This window comes from Zalophus californianus, chromosome 8, assembly GCF_009762305.2.
Source record: "Zalophus californianus isolate mZalCal1 chromosome 8, mZalCal1.pri.v2, whole genome shotgun sequence".
NCBI classification, from domain to species: domain Eukaryota; kingdom Metazoa; phylum Chordata; class Mammalia; order Carnivora; family Otariidae; genus Zalophus; species Zalophus californianus.
In genome coordinates, this window is record NC_045602.1 from 39,443,552 (window position 1) to 39,459,415 (window position 15,864).

At 36.2% G+C, this 15,864-nt stretch overlaps 1 protein-coding gene across 7 annotated transcripts in view; it reads left to right on the plus strand.

Annotated features, from left to right (window-relative positions):
• The window catches only part of CHMP3 (charged multivesicular body protein 3), a 113,859-nt gene that overhangs the window by 1,992 nt on the left and 96,003 nt on the right, over window positions 1–15,864 (plus strand). For 2 of the 7 annotated variants that reach the window (XM_027621137.1, XM_027621136.1), the window contains exon 2: window positions 1,035–1,174. In XM_027621137.1, the coding sequence (XP_027476938.1) occupies window positions 1,035–1,174 (140 nt within the window). Of the gene's footprint in view, window positions 1–1,034; window positions 1,175–3,866; window positions 4,002–10,254; window positions 10,371–15,864 lie in introns of those variants that run through there. The other 5 variants (XR_003524543.1, XM_027621131.2, XM_027621133.2 and 2 more) reach the window with 5 other exon arrangements.

The following is a 15,864-nucleotide window of genomic DNA, read 5'->3' on the forward strand; positions in this document are numbered from 1 at the left end:
TTTAGAAGTATCTTAACTGCCAAAGCTAAATCATTTCTCATGGTAAAAAAAATTTAACAACACTTTTTTCTTTTGACTTTTATTTAGTGTTGCTTCCTTTGGGCCTAAAAATACTTGTCACTTCGGGTGTACAAGGAATGCACATATCATTTAAAGAATACACACAGCCCACAAAAGTATGACTCAGATCACACATTTTATAGCAGAGAAGTCTTGGTATAGCAATTTAACTTTATAATTTAGATATTCATTGTAAATGATTTTGCTGCTGTCATGCTTGTTTTCACATTTAAGGCAAAAATTAAAATAATTTGACATTAGTGTTTACTTTTTATTTGATGATAGAAGTTCTCAATTTACACAGTAAATTTGAGTATGAGTGTGGTTTTTTTTCTTATAGGTAATCTTTTATATCTAACCTTCAAGTCTTATAAACCCTATTGCTATTTTAAGCAGGTGCTAATGGCAAATTCTGTAAACCCATTTCTAAATCTTGTAAGTCAGAAGTATATAAATCACTGTTTAAAAATTATTTGAAGCCCGGCATGTTATACACAAAACTAAGTAATACTGTGATGGCTTTTTGGACTTACCAGGAAATTAAGTAATTTCTAACAAATTATGTGATGACCCCACTAGAATATAAGCTCCATAAGAAGATGGATTTTTGCCTGACACATAGTAGGTTTTTATGACATTTTTACTGAGTGAATCTTAAATGGGTAGGTATATTCAGGTTCTACTTTTCTGTAGACTGAACTAGAAATACTGTGACATGATTTTTAACAGTGTAAAATGGAATTAATCATTGAAGTTAGGAATGTAGAATTTTTTTTTTTTTTAAGATTTTATTCATTTGAGAGAGAGACAGAGCACAAGCAGGGGGAGAGGCAGAGGGAGAGAGAGAAGCAGACTCCCTATTGACCTGGAGCTCATGACCTGAGCCCAAGGCAGATGCTTCACCCAGATCTGAGCCACCCTGAGAATGTAGAAGTTTTGAAATCTTACTAGTGTTATTTTTTTCCGTTCTTCAGGTGACTTGATGGAAGGTGAGCTCTATTCTGCACTCAAGGAAGAAGAAGCATCTGAATCCGTTTCTAGTACCAATTTCAGTGGTGAAATGCACTTCTATGAGCTTGTAGAAGACACAAAAGATGGCATCTGGCTGGTTCAGGTATCAGAAACAGTGACAGAAGTGAAATTATTTTTACCAGACTAGTATTCACCAGCTAGTGACACTTCTGTGTACTTGTGTCATGTTTCTTAAACATAACTCAGTCCTCATAGGGAGGCTCCACTGTCCTCTTAAAGAGGTTTTGCAGACCAAGGAAAATGAGAAGTGAAGAGGGGGGAAAGGAAGCTTTGGGGAAAGAGAGTTGACAAATCCATTGTAGTTGCTGGATCTTCATTAAAGTTAAGAAATACACAGATATATTCCTTTTGTTGAGCGATTTGCACTGTTTCAGTTTTGGTTAACCAGTTTTTAAGTCAGTGATCCAAATGACTTTTGTATCTAAAGGAAGAACCCTGAAGTAAATTATAGTAAGAAAATCCTGCTATTAGGGAAATAGCCAACTTTGTGACTATAGAGGACGAGATATTTTGGGGAGTGGTGGAGAGTGCTCATTACTCTGTTTATGAAGTTGATGAAATGATAATTTTTTTTTAAACCCTAAACTCTTGTGATATCAAAACTGAAAATTAATTAGCATATTGAGTTGTAGAGCTATGAAGGGCCTAAAAAATAGTCTTTTATGCTTCACAGAGATTGAGTTATAGAGCTATGAAGGGCCTAAAAAATAGTCTTTTGTGCTTCGCAGAGAATGCTTATGTACCACTGATGGTAAATGAGTGGGCACACATTATCGTTTATGGATTTTAATGCAAATTAGAAAAGTCAATATTATATTGAACATGTAATTTCATAAATATGATTTAGGGCAAGGCTAAAGTTACTTAAATTGTTAAAAATATAAGATCACTTAAAGTAAAATATCTAGTAAATTAACAGCATGATTTTGGCTAACATTATGAATATTGAATCAGGATCAAATCCCAGGACCCCAGATGTCTTGTCCAGTACTATTGTCATTTCACACTGGGGTTAGCTGTTTGATTCAGGGTATAAAAATCAGAATTGCTTCTTCATATTTCTTTCTGAGGACAATGATGTCAAATATGGTAGAAAAAGCTAGGAGTTCAGAGAACTTAGATGCAGATCTGGTCCTGTCATAGATTTGCAACATAATTATGGGTAGACAGATTTTCTGTTGTACCAGGCTTCAAATAAAACATATACATCTAAAGAGGATGGAATAATACTGTGGTCCACGGAGCTAAAGAGTAAAGAGTTGAGATTTGGGAATTCTTTGGGTGATTACATTAGCTATTCATCACTTTCCTTTACATGCAGTCTTCCTATTGTGTTTGACCTTTTACCTGCCAAATAATCTAAGTCTAATTTTTAAATTCAGCAAAGGGAGAACCTGGGAGGTTATGGGTATAGTCTATACATTACCATCAAATTCTAGTTTATCTCTCTGTGAATTAATTGGTATTGGAAAATAAACTAGTATCTCCAAAGCTTTAATTTATAAGTAAATAGTTATTCCATTTCCTTTCCCAGATACTTATATCTGATGGTCTGATCAAGAAAGACTTGTTGGCTTTGATAATTTTTAGTTTTATTTACTGAGGTTGAGTTGACCAGCCTGTCCCATTTACCTGTGTTCTCTGTTTAAATGTTTGTCCAATAATTGAATGATCCCACAGAGATGAATTTTAAATAGATGCTGAACACCTTCCAAACTTGGAAAAGCCATGTCAAAAGCCTAAATATATTCTTTTAGTATATAGGATTCTACCTATAGATAATTAGCACATTCTGGTTCACTAATTAACATATATTCTAGGCTTTAAATGATCTACTGTTCTTTAATTTTTTTTTTTAAGACTTTTTAAAAGAAGATTTTATTTATTTATTTGAGAGAGAGAACAAGCACAAGCTGGGGAGGCAGGGCAGAGGGAATGGGAGAAGCAGACTCCCGGCTGAGCAGGGAGCCCGATGTGGGGCTCGTTCCCAGGACCCTGAGATCATGACCTGAGCCCCAGGCTGATGCTTAATCGACTGAGCCACCCAGGCCCCCCGCCCTGGGGTTCACCTGAGTGGCTCAGTCGGTTAAGCCTCTGACTCTTAGTTTTGGTTCAGGTTATAATCTCGCAGATCAAGCCCCTCTTGCAAACATGGAGCCTGCTTCAGATTCTCTCTCCCTCTCCTCCTCTGCCCCTTCCTCTGCTCTCTCGTTCTCTCTCTCAAATATAAATATACAAATATATCTCTCAAACAAAAAAATAATATTAAAGATAAACATGGATTAAACCCTGTTAATAGGTGACAAAATTCAAATAGTTTATTTAGCAGTTAGTTGTATGCCAGGCCCTGAGATAGACTAGGAACATAAACCAGGCTAAGTCCTTGCTCTCTCAGGCAGCTTACATTCCAGTTGAGAGAGGTATGCAATAAATAAGTAAATATTTAATATAGCATCAAGTTAGTGGAAAATGCTAAGAAGAAAAATGAGACTGAGAGTGGCAAAAAATTCTGATAAGGGGACACTTGAATGAAATGAAGAACAAATAATGATAGTGAATGTTAGCATTATAAATTCTAATCACTAAATTTTTTTCCTCTGAAAATATTAAATAAGCCTCATAAGCTATTAGTAGTTGAAAAATGACTCCTAAGAAAAATGGAATGTATGTGGTTTTCCATGTGTTCATGGTAGTAGGACATACATTTAATTTTTCCAGTGACCTTCAGGATTTGTACTGATCACCAGTGTCTGGCTTGTGTCTCTTGGGGCCAGTCGCTTACATCTGTCAGATGGCTGTCTTGGGTTAGAAGAACAATCTCTGGCAGGACAACTGAGAAGATTGAGATTGAAACCCTGTCTTCACGCATTCTGAAGTCACCAGCTAAGCTAATCAGCACAGACAGTGGTGTAAGCATTTAAAAGAGGGCTGTTGGTTTTTTGTTTTTAAATTGAAAATGTTAGAAACAAGATTAAGTATTCTCTCAGTTGCTTGTCATTCTTTCAGCTTAGGTCATATTTATCTAATCTCTTTTGAAGGATAACTTTTAAAATTCTGTTCTTAGTAATTTGAATTATTCTTTTCTATTTATTTTAAAAAGCTAATTTCAGTTTGTTCTGTCTTTTTTTAAAATTTTTGATTATGCATAGATCCTGGCCAGTTCAATCCTCTTCAGATTGCCTTTATTTTAGGTATCCTGTGTAAGAAATATTTAAGCACACCAGAATTCTTTGTTTTCCTCCCATTTTTCTAACATCATTCCTTACTCCTATGAATTATGGTTTTCTTTTGTATTTATTGAGAAAAAATGCAGTTAGATGGCATATGGTTGATAATTAGCACTTTAGGCTTCATAAATCATGTCACTGAAAGGATGTCTGGATTTACTTATTTAGAGAAAATATGACTTTAATAAATGGGTATATGACTTAGCTATTCCATCACATAGCTCATTATTTTTTTGGAATGGATTGGTAATCTAGATTGATTATTATCTTTTTTGGTGACACCAATGTGGAATGGTGATGCTACATGAGAAAAATTGAATTTGTACAGTTTATTTAATTCATCCTATATTTCTTGTAATTCCTATCTTCTGTGCAATTCACACTTTTATTTTCTGCATGATACATGTTAATGGCCTTTTTATCTTTCTCTTAATTGTTTTAAGATGTATTAATGCTCATAAATTATCCTTACATTGAACCAGAGTATTAGGATGCTCCTTTCATGTCAAGTTTTTCCATGTCTATCCTATATTCTCTGTAATACGAGGTGAAAAGAACTAATTTTAGTTTTCCAGGCAGCAATACATATGGGACATCTTTATCATCAATATACTATGTAACCCATGGAACAACTGAGTCCTCTTTTTTCCTAACAGTTCTTTCTAACATTCTAAGTTTTCCTGCTTTGTTCCTAACCTCAGCTCATATCTCTCATCAGTTATTTATCTTTTAGTGTTCTGGATTCTTTGGTTTTACCACCACCCAATCTTCTGAGCATCACAAATTGAAGACAGTTATTTTTTTTTTCTCTCTCTCTTCAGAAAACTCTTAGAGAGGCAGATGGAACAATGGCTAGGCTTCTGAAATGGAAAAGTTAGCATGCTCTTTGGGTTTTATGGGTTCATCCTATCTTAACACTTCTATTTCTCCTTTTTGACCTTGTTCAATGAAGGACTGTGATATTTGTTCCCTACTGGCTTTATCCCCATCATAAGGAATTTACTGTCACTGGAATTGAGGTAGCAGTGAAAAGCATCATGTGATTTAAAGTAAAGCTTTGGGTCAATATTTACTGAAGTATTATGTTACTATATTTCCTCTTTGGTAAAAAGAGTTAATAGCTATCTTAAAACTTGTTTAGCTTTGTTCTAGACAATAGTTCTATCCTGGGAGATTCTAACCTATTTATTCCTTTCATGACACTACTCTGAAGGTGAAATACATGGCAAGCCATTTTATCATTTATTTTGTATGGTGAAAAACTTTTATTTTTGTTTATTCATAAAGAAAGCTAGTGGGGATACCAAGGAAATAATTAAATGCCATTGACATTGTTTCTGTCAATCACTTGTCCTCACTTTTAATGATTTTATACAATTTGCATATATTTATTTAAGTTGGTCTATGATTTTGAAAGTAGAAACTCCCCATTAATAATGAAATATTGGGGGATGCCTGGGTGGCTCAGCCGGTTAAGTGTCTGCCTTTGGCTCAGGTCATGATCCCAGGGTCCTAGGATCGAGTCTTGCATTGGGCTCCTTGCTCAGCGGGAAGCCTGCTTCTCCCTCCCCCACTACCCCTGCTTGTGCTCTATCTCCCTCTTTCTCTTTCTCTGACAAATAAATAAAATCTTGGGAAAAAAAATAATGAAATACTGAGAGCTGCAGAAAATATCATAGCCCAGCACTCCTCTTCTATGGAGTTTTGTTATTTAATTTAGCCTAGATTTATATGGCATATGTTCTGATTAGTAATAAAACCCACCTCTAAAAATTAGGCAAAAGTATATGGTTTTTTTTCTTATACCAATGTAACACCTATAGTACATGTGGAAGGTAATAGACAATAATCTGAGGCCCAGTTTTCCTTGTAAGTTTAACTGGACTACACGGGGTTGACATCAGAAAATATGGGCACTTAGCATCACACACTATCTGACACAGTTCCATGCGTGATGTGCTGGAGCCAGCTCATACTGCTTCATGAAGGGTGATTGTTAACATCTCTTCCCAGCTCCATGTTTAGAGATAACATGTTGGATGGGGCGCCTGGTTGGCTCAGTCGGTTAAGTTGTCTGCCTTCAGCTCAGGTCATGATCCCAGGGTCCTGGGATCGAGCCCCATGTCGGGCTCCCTGCTCAGTGGGGAGTCTGCTTCTCCCTCTGCCTGCCACTCCCCTGCTTGTGCCCTCTCTCTCTCTCTCTATCAAATAAAAAAAAAAGATAATACTTTGGTAACTTGAAATCACCATATGGTAGTATTTATACCAAGGAAACCAGCAAGTAATAGAAATAAGTCCCTTTTTCTTTTGGAGAGCTAGTTGTTAAACCTCTACCAGCAAACCACTGGTTCCATCCATTCATCTAACCATCTAACAAATATTTATTGAAATCTAATGTGTGCTAACTGAACCTTAGGATTAGCACTGAGGGCACAAAGATGAATAACCTATAGCCTGTGCCTTAAGACAGCTTATAGTTTGGTTTACTAAAATGTGTAGACCAGTAAAAATCTTAGTATATGATTATCTTTCAGCTGAGTTAGATGGCCCGTGATGGTGCTAGCATCTTGAGAGATCCTAAAGAACTCTATTAGTGAAGTGGGACCTAGGAAAATTTGTGGTAGTTTTTTTCCGGAAAAAGTATATTTTTAAATTCGTTGAATTGAAAGTCTTTGTGTCTGACCGGGTCAAGAACATTAATATGCAATTGCATAGCAAGGTACTATTTATGCTAATGTTTGTCCAGAAAGTATTCCAGATGATAGGTTGCTAGGGAAGGGACTTATAACAGATACCAAAAATTTGGTGGCTTTAGAGAACTTGTATAGTCAGAAGTAGAAGAATGAAGTTACTAAGCTATAAAAAGCTGAAATAGTTTAGTTAAACATAAATATTTAATGAGTACCCATATGATTTAGGCACTATACTAGCTGCAGGAAATGCAATGGTGAGCAAGTGTAGGGATGCCAGTTAGAGAGGCAGATACCAGGGAAGGGGGAGGGAAAGATTCCTTCACTTCCAGCTTATGCTGCCAACTCTGTTCCAGACTTGGAACTTGGGCTGTACTTTCATCTAGTTTTTTTCTAGTCTCTGAAAATATTCCCCACAGAGAACACAACATCTTTCCTGAACTGCCGAGGAATATGTCTCTGCTTTTAATAAGACCAGCAATGTGAGTGCCTCTCAGAATCATGGTGCATACTTTTGGATATGAGCTCTAAGCTGGGAACTCTTACTGGTGTGACACAGTAGTAATAGGCTTAGAGTATTTGATTGTGCCATGTGACTCGGCCAGATGGGTTATTTTGTGAAAATATTAAAATTTTTAGTAGTGGTTTAATTCAGCCTCTACAAAATTTAATTTATGCTAAACCTTAAGTTGAATAATAGAACTATATAGGGCATTGAACAGAGCAATTTCTAAATGCATAAATATAACTTCAGAGTCAAATAAAATGCTTCCATGCAATGAATACCTAGGGGAGTTTTCATTTTTGTGAGGCTCTCTGTGTTAGGAATCATTAAACTCTTCAAAAAGCAGGCGTGGGTACAGCTTGCTGAATAAATAAGGCCCTGGGGTTAAACATTGTTATGTACCTGCTCGGATGTCCTACCTCTGATCACAAACTTATGTTTTCTGTGCTGTAACCAGCAGTGCCTGCCAACGACCCCCTCTCATTCCTACTTCCTTTCCTAGCATTGGAGCTCTTGTAAGTCTGAAAGATACCTGTAAAGTGGTCAGGATATTCACTGAAAGATGCCCCTAGACTTAGGGCCATACCTTACATTGATTAAAACAACCTCTTAATTAACCCCTGATGCAGTGTCATTATAAACACTGACCTGAAATGTTTGGGTTATTTGCAGCCTTGATCAGGAAATGGAAGTGAAAAGTTCTTTAAGAATTCTTTTAAAAAGTAGGGAGTATGATGGTGTGATTGCACAGAGACTTCTTAAACCTCAGTAATCTGAAAAATAAGTCAAGATTTCTTTGATTACTTGATGGAAACAAGAACTACCATTTTGACTCTTGAGTAGTAGGGGGAAAAAGAAAACAAATGCGTGCTCTGCTTTTTCTTCCTGATTATTCAGCTATAATATATCCAACCCTTTTGGACCATGGAAAAATGAGAGCTAGGGACTTAGTGGGTAACGTAACTGGCGTGAACCTCCTCAGAAAGAGCTTCCATGTCCTCAGATTGCCCTCTTCCTGGTTACCTCCACCATCTGAGCATTTGAATAAATAATTTGTGTCTCCCTCAATAAGGCCTCTATTTTCACTAAAAAGCACACAATGAATCATGGAACACTACATCAAAAACTAATGATATAATGTATGATGATTAACAACATAATAAAATAAAATTAAAAAAAAACACATCAGTGGGGCGCCTGGGTGGCTCAGTCGTTAAGCGTCTGCCTTCTGCTCAGGTCATGATCCCAGGGTCCTGGGGTAGAGCCTCGCATTGGGCTCCCTGCTCCACGGGAAGCCTGCTTCTCCCTCTCACGCTCCCTCTGCTTGTGTTCCCTCTCTCGCTGTGTCTCTCTCTGTCAAATAAATAAATAAAATCTTTAAAAAAAAAAAAGGCACATCAAAACCATTTGTTTAATGCTTTAAATTGTGTATGCGTTTATGTATTTATGAAGCATCAGAATTATTACAAAATGTTACATGTAGCATGTATGTCTCTATAGATGTGGGGATGATGGTAGCAATGGTATATGCTAGGGGTTAGTGGACATAAAGTGAATTTCAAGTCATTTGTCACCACCACATGCTCTCTTTCTGCTAACCTTGAAATTTATTAGGCTTCCCAGCAGAGAGGCCACAGTGAGTTAGCTATACCACTCTTGTGTCTCCCAGGGGTACATATTGGCAGTCATTTCACACACACCCCTGGGATTTCATTTCCTGGAGGCTTTATGAACATGAAAATGGCCCTTCTTCCCAGAAAGGACCCCAGAGTATTGTGTTGTGATTTTGAATAGATAACATCAGTTACATAGCCTTTGTGAAAATAAACTTGGCCTATATACCCTAGGTTTAAAATAAATCAAACTGATGGTTTCGTGTAGACTTTAGACATTTTGGCTTTCCTTTAAGTTCTCATTTAGTTGTTTTTGTGTTTTTGTTTTTAACATATAATTTTGTTTTTTACTGGTACGTCTGTTGAAGTCTTTCCTCCATTCAGAGGAGAAAGATTAGGGAATAAAAGGAAAAGGTGTTAACGATTAGAAAGAAGCCATGACACATTTTGAAGGTTAACTTACAGTTTTCCTTTTTCCTTCTTTTATTTTTTAAAAAATCTTTTCCTTCTCCCAATCTTGGTTGTGTTTGAAAGCTATTTGCAAGTTTGAAGTAGAAGTTCAAGAGTGTAGAATTCATTATGGTAACTTTTTTTTTTATATGTTAGAACCTTTTCATGATTGTTAAGAAAAAGCCTTTGAAATAATAGTATTCGTTTAGTTAAAACATAGCTTAATAGAAAACATGTGTTTGACTCTTGGCTCCATAATTATATTTTTAAAAAGTGAAATTTGAATTCATTGAACCCACATGTGATAATTTCTAGTAAACTTTATTTACATTATTTAAAATTCTTGGAGCAGAGAAATGCCTCCAAAGACCCTTTTCTTCCTGTGTAACGTATTTCTAGAGAATAGGCCTACAGGGTGGAGAATGTGGCTAGGTTTTTAATATGGTTTTGATTCCCCTTGATGGAATTGCCACAGAGTGTGGAAGTTTAATGCACTGTATTCAGTGGTTTAAGCCTTTTGAGTTGGGCAGTTGTTCCTTCTACGAGAATTGCATTGATAACTGGGAACAGAATCTTTTTGCAAAAGATAAAGATGTATTATAGATAATAAGTGGTTGGTTTGACTTCATTTTAGGTAATTAAAGTTTCTGTTTGTTTGTTTGTTTCTGGGCAAATAGGTCATAGCAAATGACAGAAGTCCCTTGGTTGGTAAAATCCACTGGGAGAAAATGGTGAAAAAGGTGTCAAGATTTGGAATACGAACAGGCACTTTTAATTGTTCCAGTGACCCCAGGTGAGTTGATTAGGCAATTCTTAGAATTTGAGTTCTGACCAGAATTGTTTTAACTAATGAAGACAATGATATTAGAAACCTATTTGAACTGAAAGCTAATTATGTTTAGCACACTGTTAGTTACACAGGTGCTTGATTAATAGTTTTTGATAGATAAACTGGCAGTTACTTATTTTCCTTCTGAGATGACTTTCTCTCTCTATCCCATTCTTCTATATTCTTTCTAGTGGGGGTGACTCTTAAGAGTATGTCTTTAGTCCTTTTGGTTTCAATTTTCTTCCCAAAAAGACTTTAGCACATTTATAGCTTTGTACTGATTGAAATCTTTTGTCATAATTCCGACCTCTAGTTTTCATGAGGACACTCATTTCCATCTGCCCTACCCCTAGATGTGTCCTTTTCCTTAAACCCAATGTCCAAATTCAGATTTATTCTTTTTTTCTTTAATCAGACAGATACCCTTTCTACCTTTCCTTTTTCTGTTCTTTACTGTTGTGTTTTGTTTTGTTTTCCCATTTTCTCAGACAAGAATCCTTGCAGGCATTTCTCTTTTCTTTTGTCATCATCTCCAGTATTTCATCTGTTGTGTTATTTCTTATTTCATTATTAAGTTATTTCTTTGAAATGCGTTTTATTTCAACTTCTGGTGCCATCAAGTTTTAACTTACATATATTCATTCATTTAATTACTCTTTCAGAAAATAGTTAATAAAAGATTAGCATGTACAGCATGTTCTGTTTAGTGCTGAGGAGGGGGCATATGATGTATATGTAGAAAACCTCACAACATTAGGTAGTTTCTAAGGTAAGAAATACACCTGACTTATCTATGTCCCTTACATGTGGCCCCAATGGGAAGCCCATTAGTGGTAGAAAACCCTCCTATACTACTGTTAAATCTGAGATTTTCCTTTCTTCTTTAAGCCCATGTTTGCTTTATTTTACCTCAAGATTGTTTTGCTGGTATTATAGGGTGTTGTGATCCACACCCTAAGGTGTAGAATCCCCTAAGAGTTGGAGATAAGAAGGAAAATTCTTGTATCTACTAACTCACAGTCTCCTCATTTACCCACAAAATTCACATTCTCTTCACCACAGAATCTTGATCATATTCTGATGCCTTTTGTTGAAATATCCAAAACAGCCTTAGTGTTAATGTTCTAATGAAAAGGAAATCGTTGTTATTTTTGTCCTTTGTTTATCAAAGACAGTTGCATTTGGTGTGATCCCATCATTCCCAAATAGACTCTGAGTGAAAAATCTTTCTCTCCCTTACTAGTGATTGCAATACCAGAACAAATGATAATGCCAATATTTTGGGTTTTTTTTTCAGGTAATGCCAAAAGTCACTATCACTATTTTTTTGAAAAATATTCAGAATTGATTTTGTAAAAAATCCGTGAACTAATTAATACATTTCAACACTGTAATTTATAAATATATTAGAAAATATCAAGTAAAAATAAATTTACAAAGTATAAAGGTTAAACACATTACAGTCTAATATAAATTGTTACATAACATTAAGAATTCAAAAATAAACTAAGCAAAACAGAAAATGATAATCTATTAACATGAAAAACTAAAGGAAATAGTATTTGACTTTTTTTGGTGTACTCTTATAAAGCAAAATGCATCAGAAGTATCAATTGAGTCTAGCAGATTTTAATGCAAATTTTTCTAGCTTTTCTTTGGAAAACTCTGAGTCTATACTAGCGGAAGAATGGTAAAGAGATACATATAAACAACTTCCATTTATTTTCCTCTAAATCCTTCGTCTTCAAATAATCTCACCTCTTTTTTTTTTTTTTTAAAGATTATATTTATTTATTAGAGAGAGAGAATGAGAGATAGAGAGCACGAGAGGGAAGAGGGTCAGAGGGAGAAGCAGACTCCCTGCTGAGCAGGAAGCCCGATGCGGGACTCGATCCTAGGACTCCAGGATCATGACCTGAGCTGAAGGCAGTCGCTTAACCAACTGAGCCACCCAGGCGCCCATAATCTCACCTCTTATTTATGATGGAACAGATCATTTTTTAGCAAATTTTGATTTTTTTTGTTGATTGCAGCTATTATTTTTTGTTATTAAAACACTTTTAGGGGCGCCTGGGTGGCTCAGTCAGTTAAGCATCTGACTTGTGATTTCTGCTCAGGTCATGATTTCATGGGTCATGAGATCGAGCCCTGTGTTAGGCTCTGTGCTAAATGCAGAGTCTGCTTGGGATACTCTGCCTCTCCCTCTCCTCCTCCTCCTCCCCCCTCTGCTTACGCATGTATGGTCTCTCTCTCTCTCTCTCTCTCTCTCTCTCTCTCTCTCTCTCTCTCTCTCTCTCTCTCTCGTAAATAAATAAATAAAATCTTTTTGAAAAAAACACTTTTACTTCACCTTCATTTTCATCACAAAGGTGAAGATTTTGATGCATAGTTATATCAGTTTCAATATTGTCATATTCATGTTTCCTTTTATTGGGAAGGTCTTACAACTAGAGTAAGAACTGTTCTTCCATAGAAGCTGTGCTTAGTCAGGATCATTTTTTTTCTTCTTTTGAGGATTTTGGAAATATAGAAGAACAAAATAGATATAGAAAAGTATGTTCAGAATGTCAATGCAGGGGCTCCTGGGTGGCTCAGTTGGTTAAGTGTCCAACTGTTGATCTCAGTTCAGGTCTTGATCAGGGTCGTGAGTTCAAGCCCTGCATTGGGCTGCATGTTGGGTGTGGAGCCTATTAAAAAAAAAAAAAAAAAAAAAAGAATGTCATTGCAGGGTATAACTGGGCAGGGAATAGTGTTTTTCAGCAAGTGTTTTAATCGTATGTTGAATAATTGAATCATCATCTTGATTTCAGATTTTTATAAACACCAAACTCTCTACTCCGCTGTTTGTATTGCTTTCTTTACCAGAGTTCCTTCTCTGGGGTGGCCTCTGGGCAGCCTCCTCCAATGTGCTGGTCCCATTGTACAGCAGTACAGGTTTCCTGACTTGGTTAGCTCCCCTAAGAATATTCAGGACCACCACCTCTGGGCAGGACCTGACTGTTGGGCAACAGTTTTAATTTCTTTCCCAGCATACTCGGCTTGCCTGGCCCTAATTTCTCTCATTCCCCAACCAAGCAATGTAGCTTACCAAAGCCCGCTGGTACGTCTATTCTCTTGTCTTTTCTTTGAGAAAGTAGAAAACATGGTGGGGTGTGTCTTTAAGGAATTAGAGAGGTGGGGAATAGTAAAGAGTAGATGGAAAACATTGTAATTATAGGAGCTGAGTGGCAAATGGGTCAGGAGGGCTTCTGGTGAGAGTAAAAGGGTAGAGGGCCTGTGGAATAAGCAGAGAAGGGAAAGTGAAGGAGAGATTGGAGAGCCGGCCTGGAAGGCCAAGGAGGCCAAAAACCTCATCTGAAGAAATCACATTACGTAAATAGAAGTATTAAGGTTTCTTTTTAAATACTGAATGTCACACAAGAAACTGGAGTAACAAACTCACTAAGCATGTTTTCTATCATTTTTAGTCTTCAAATTCTCTGAGATCTCAAAAGGTTTACTTTTAAGAACTAGAGGTTATTTTCATGGTATTATCAATGTGGAAGGTTAAACCTTAAAGCTATCATATAACTGAACTGAAAAGAAAGCACATGATACATTTGTTTTCTTACATGAAGAAATGTATGCACTAAGACCTTCTTCGCCTGTTTTACACAATAAGGTTTTCTGTTAGAAAGATTGGCATTTAATTTATGGCACAACTCAGAAACCAATATTCTCTGAGGTAGTTATAGAAAGATAAAAGAATGATCAAGAGTAGAAATGTCTCATCACAAGTATCATATGAAGTTTAAAAATTAAAGCTACTTTAAGAAATTTAGGATGTAAATAAGGCAATTATCTATTTGACTTGTTGCTTTTGGGGGTGGAGGGTAAAAATAGAATTCATGTCAATGAGTTATTACTTTGCATTATACAAATACAGTGTTAAGGGTTTAAAGATATTATCTTTGTAGGAATTCATAATTCTCAAACCATTTCACTTAAAGAAATATTGATATTAGTGGAATCTATGCTGTTAAGGAAGCAGATCAACTCAGCAAGAAGCTGAATCATGGTCTGTGATTCCAAGTCACCCAGACAGTTTCTCAGAGTCATTACTAACCTTGTCTTTATGACATAACATGCTATCTTGATTTATCTAAGTTATATCACAAAATTCCTGAGATACAGCTAATTGTATTATCATTATAAAACCATATGATCTATGTTGAGACTTTCAATCTGATCATATAAATGTGTAATGTGCTTATTTAAATAAAATATAATCCATGCTGGGACACCTGGCTGGCTCAGTCAGAGGAACATGCAACTCTTGATCTCGGGGTTGTGAATTTGAGCCCCACATTGGGTGCAGAGGTTACTTGAAATAAATAAAACTTAAAATATATATTTATACACACACACACACACACATAATCCATGTTTACTAAGTAAAGCATAACACTTATAGTTTTATGATTTTTATATTTTGAATAGCAAAATAAGAAATTGGACATTTGTTACCATCCATTTACAAATCTGTAACGAACAAAATGTACCTGCATGGTAGATTTTCTTTTTTCCAACTTTATTGAGGTAAATTTACAAAGCATAAAACTCCACATGGTAGGTTTTTGGAAAAAAATACTTTTTTAAAAAAAGGGAAACGTTGCACTTACAATCTCTCCACTGTCATACAACAGCTTTTTATTTTTCAGTATTTCATTTCTCATCTAGTTTTTTAGGGGGAGAGTGATGTCACAAATAATATAGCAAGAACTTGTCCATTTGCAAAAGGACTGGAGTCATGACCACACTGGTTAAATCTAAATAAATGGGGGCGCCTGGGTGGCTCAGTCAGTTAAGCGTCTGCCTTCAGCTCAGGTCATGATCCCGGGTCCTGGGATCGAGCCCCGCATCAGGCTGCCTGCTCAGTGGAGAGCTGGCTTCTCCCTCTGCCTCTCACCCCGCTCATGCTCTCTCTTGGCTCTCGTTCTCCCTCTCAAGTAAATAAATAAAATCTTTTTTAAAAAAATCTAAACAAATGATTGAATTTTAGTTAAATTCTTCTATACTTACTTACCCTCTAACTGAATCTCTTCTTAATCTGAAAACTTACTTTGTTTCATCTGTATTTACTCTTCATGATCTTCGTTAAGGAGATGAAAGAATACAGAAAAGTATGGGACTTGCTCTTTCTTAGGTGAGCCTTTGTATGGATTACTTTGTAACCGTGCCTGTGTGCATCAGGTATTGGGTAGGTGCTTGGGTTAATAAATGGGTACAGCATGGCACCTACCATCAAGGAACTTGCATTCAAGTCAGGGCCTCAGCATGTAGGATAATCTATTCTCTCTTCTTTGCCCATTTGAATCTAACCACCTTCAAGACCTCATTCAGTTCCCAAACCTTTCAGGAAATCTTCACCAGCTCAAACTCTCAGTGATACTCATTTTTTTGAACTTCTTATTTAGTA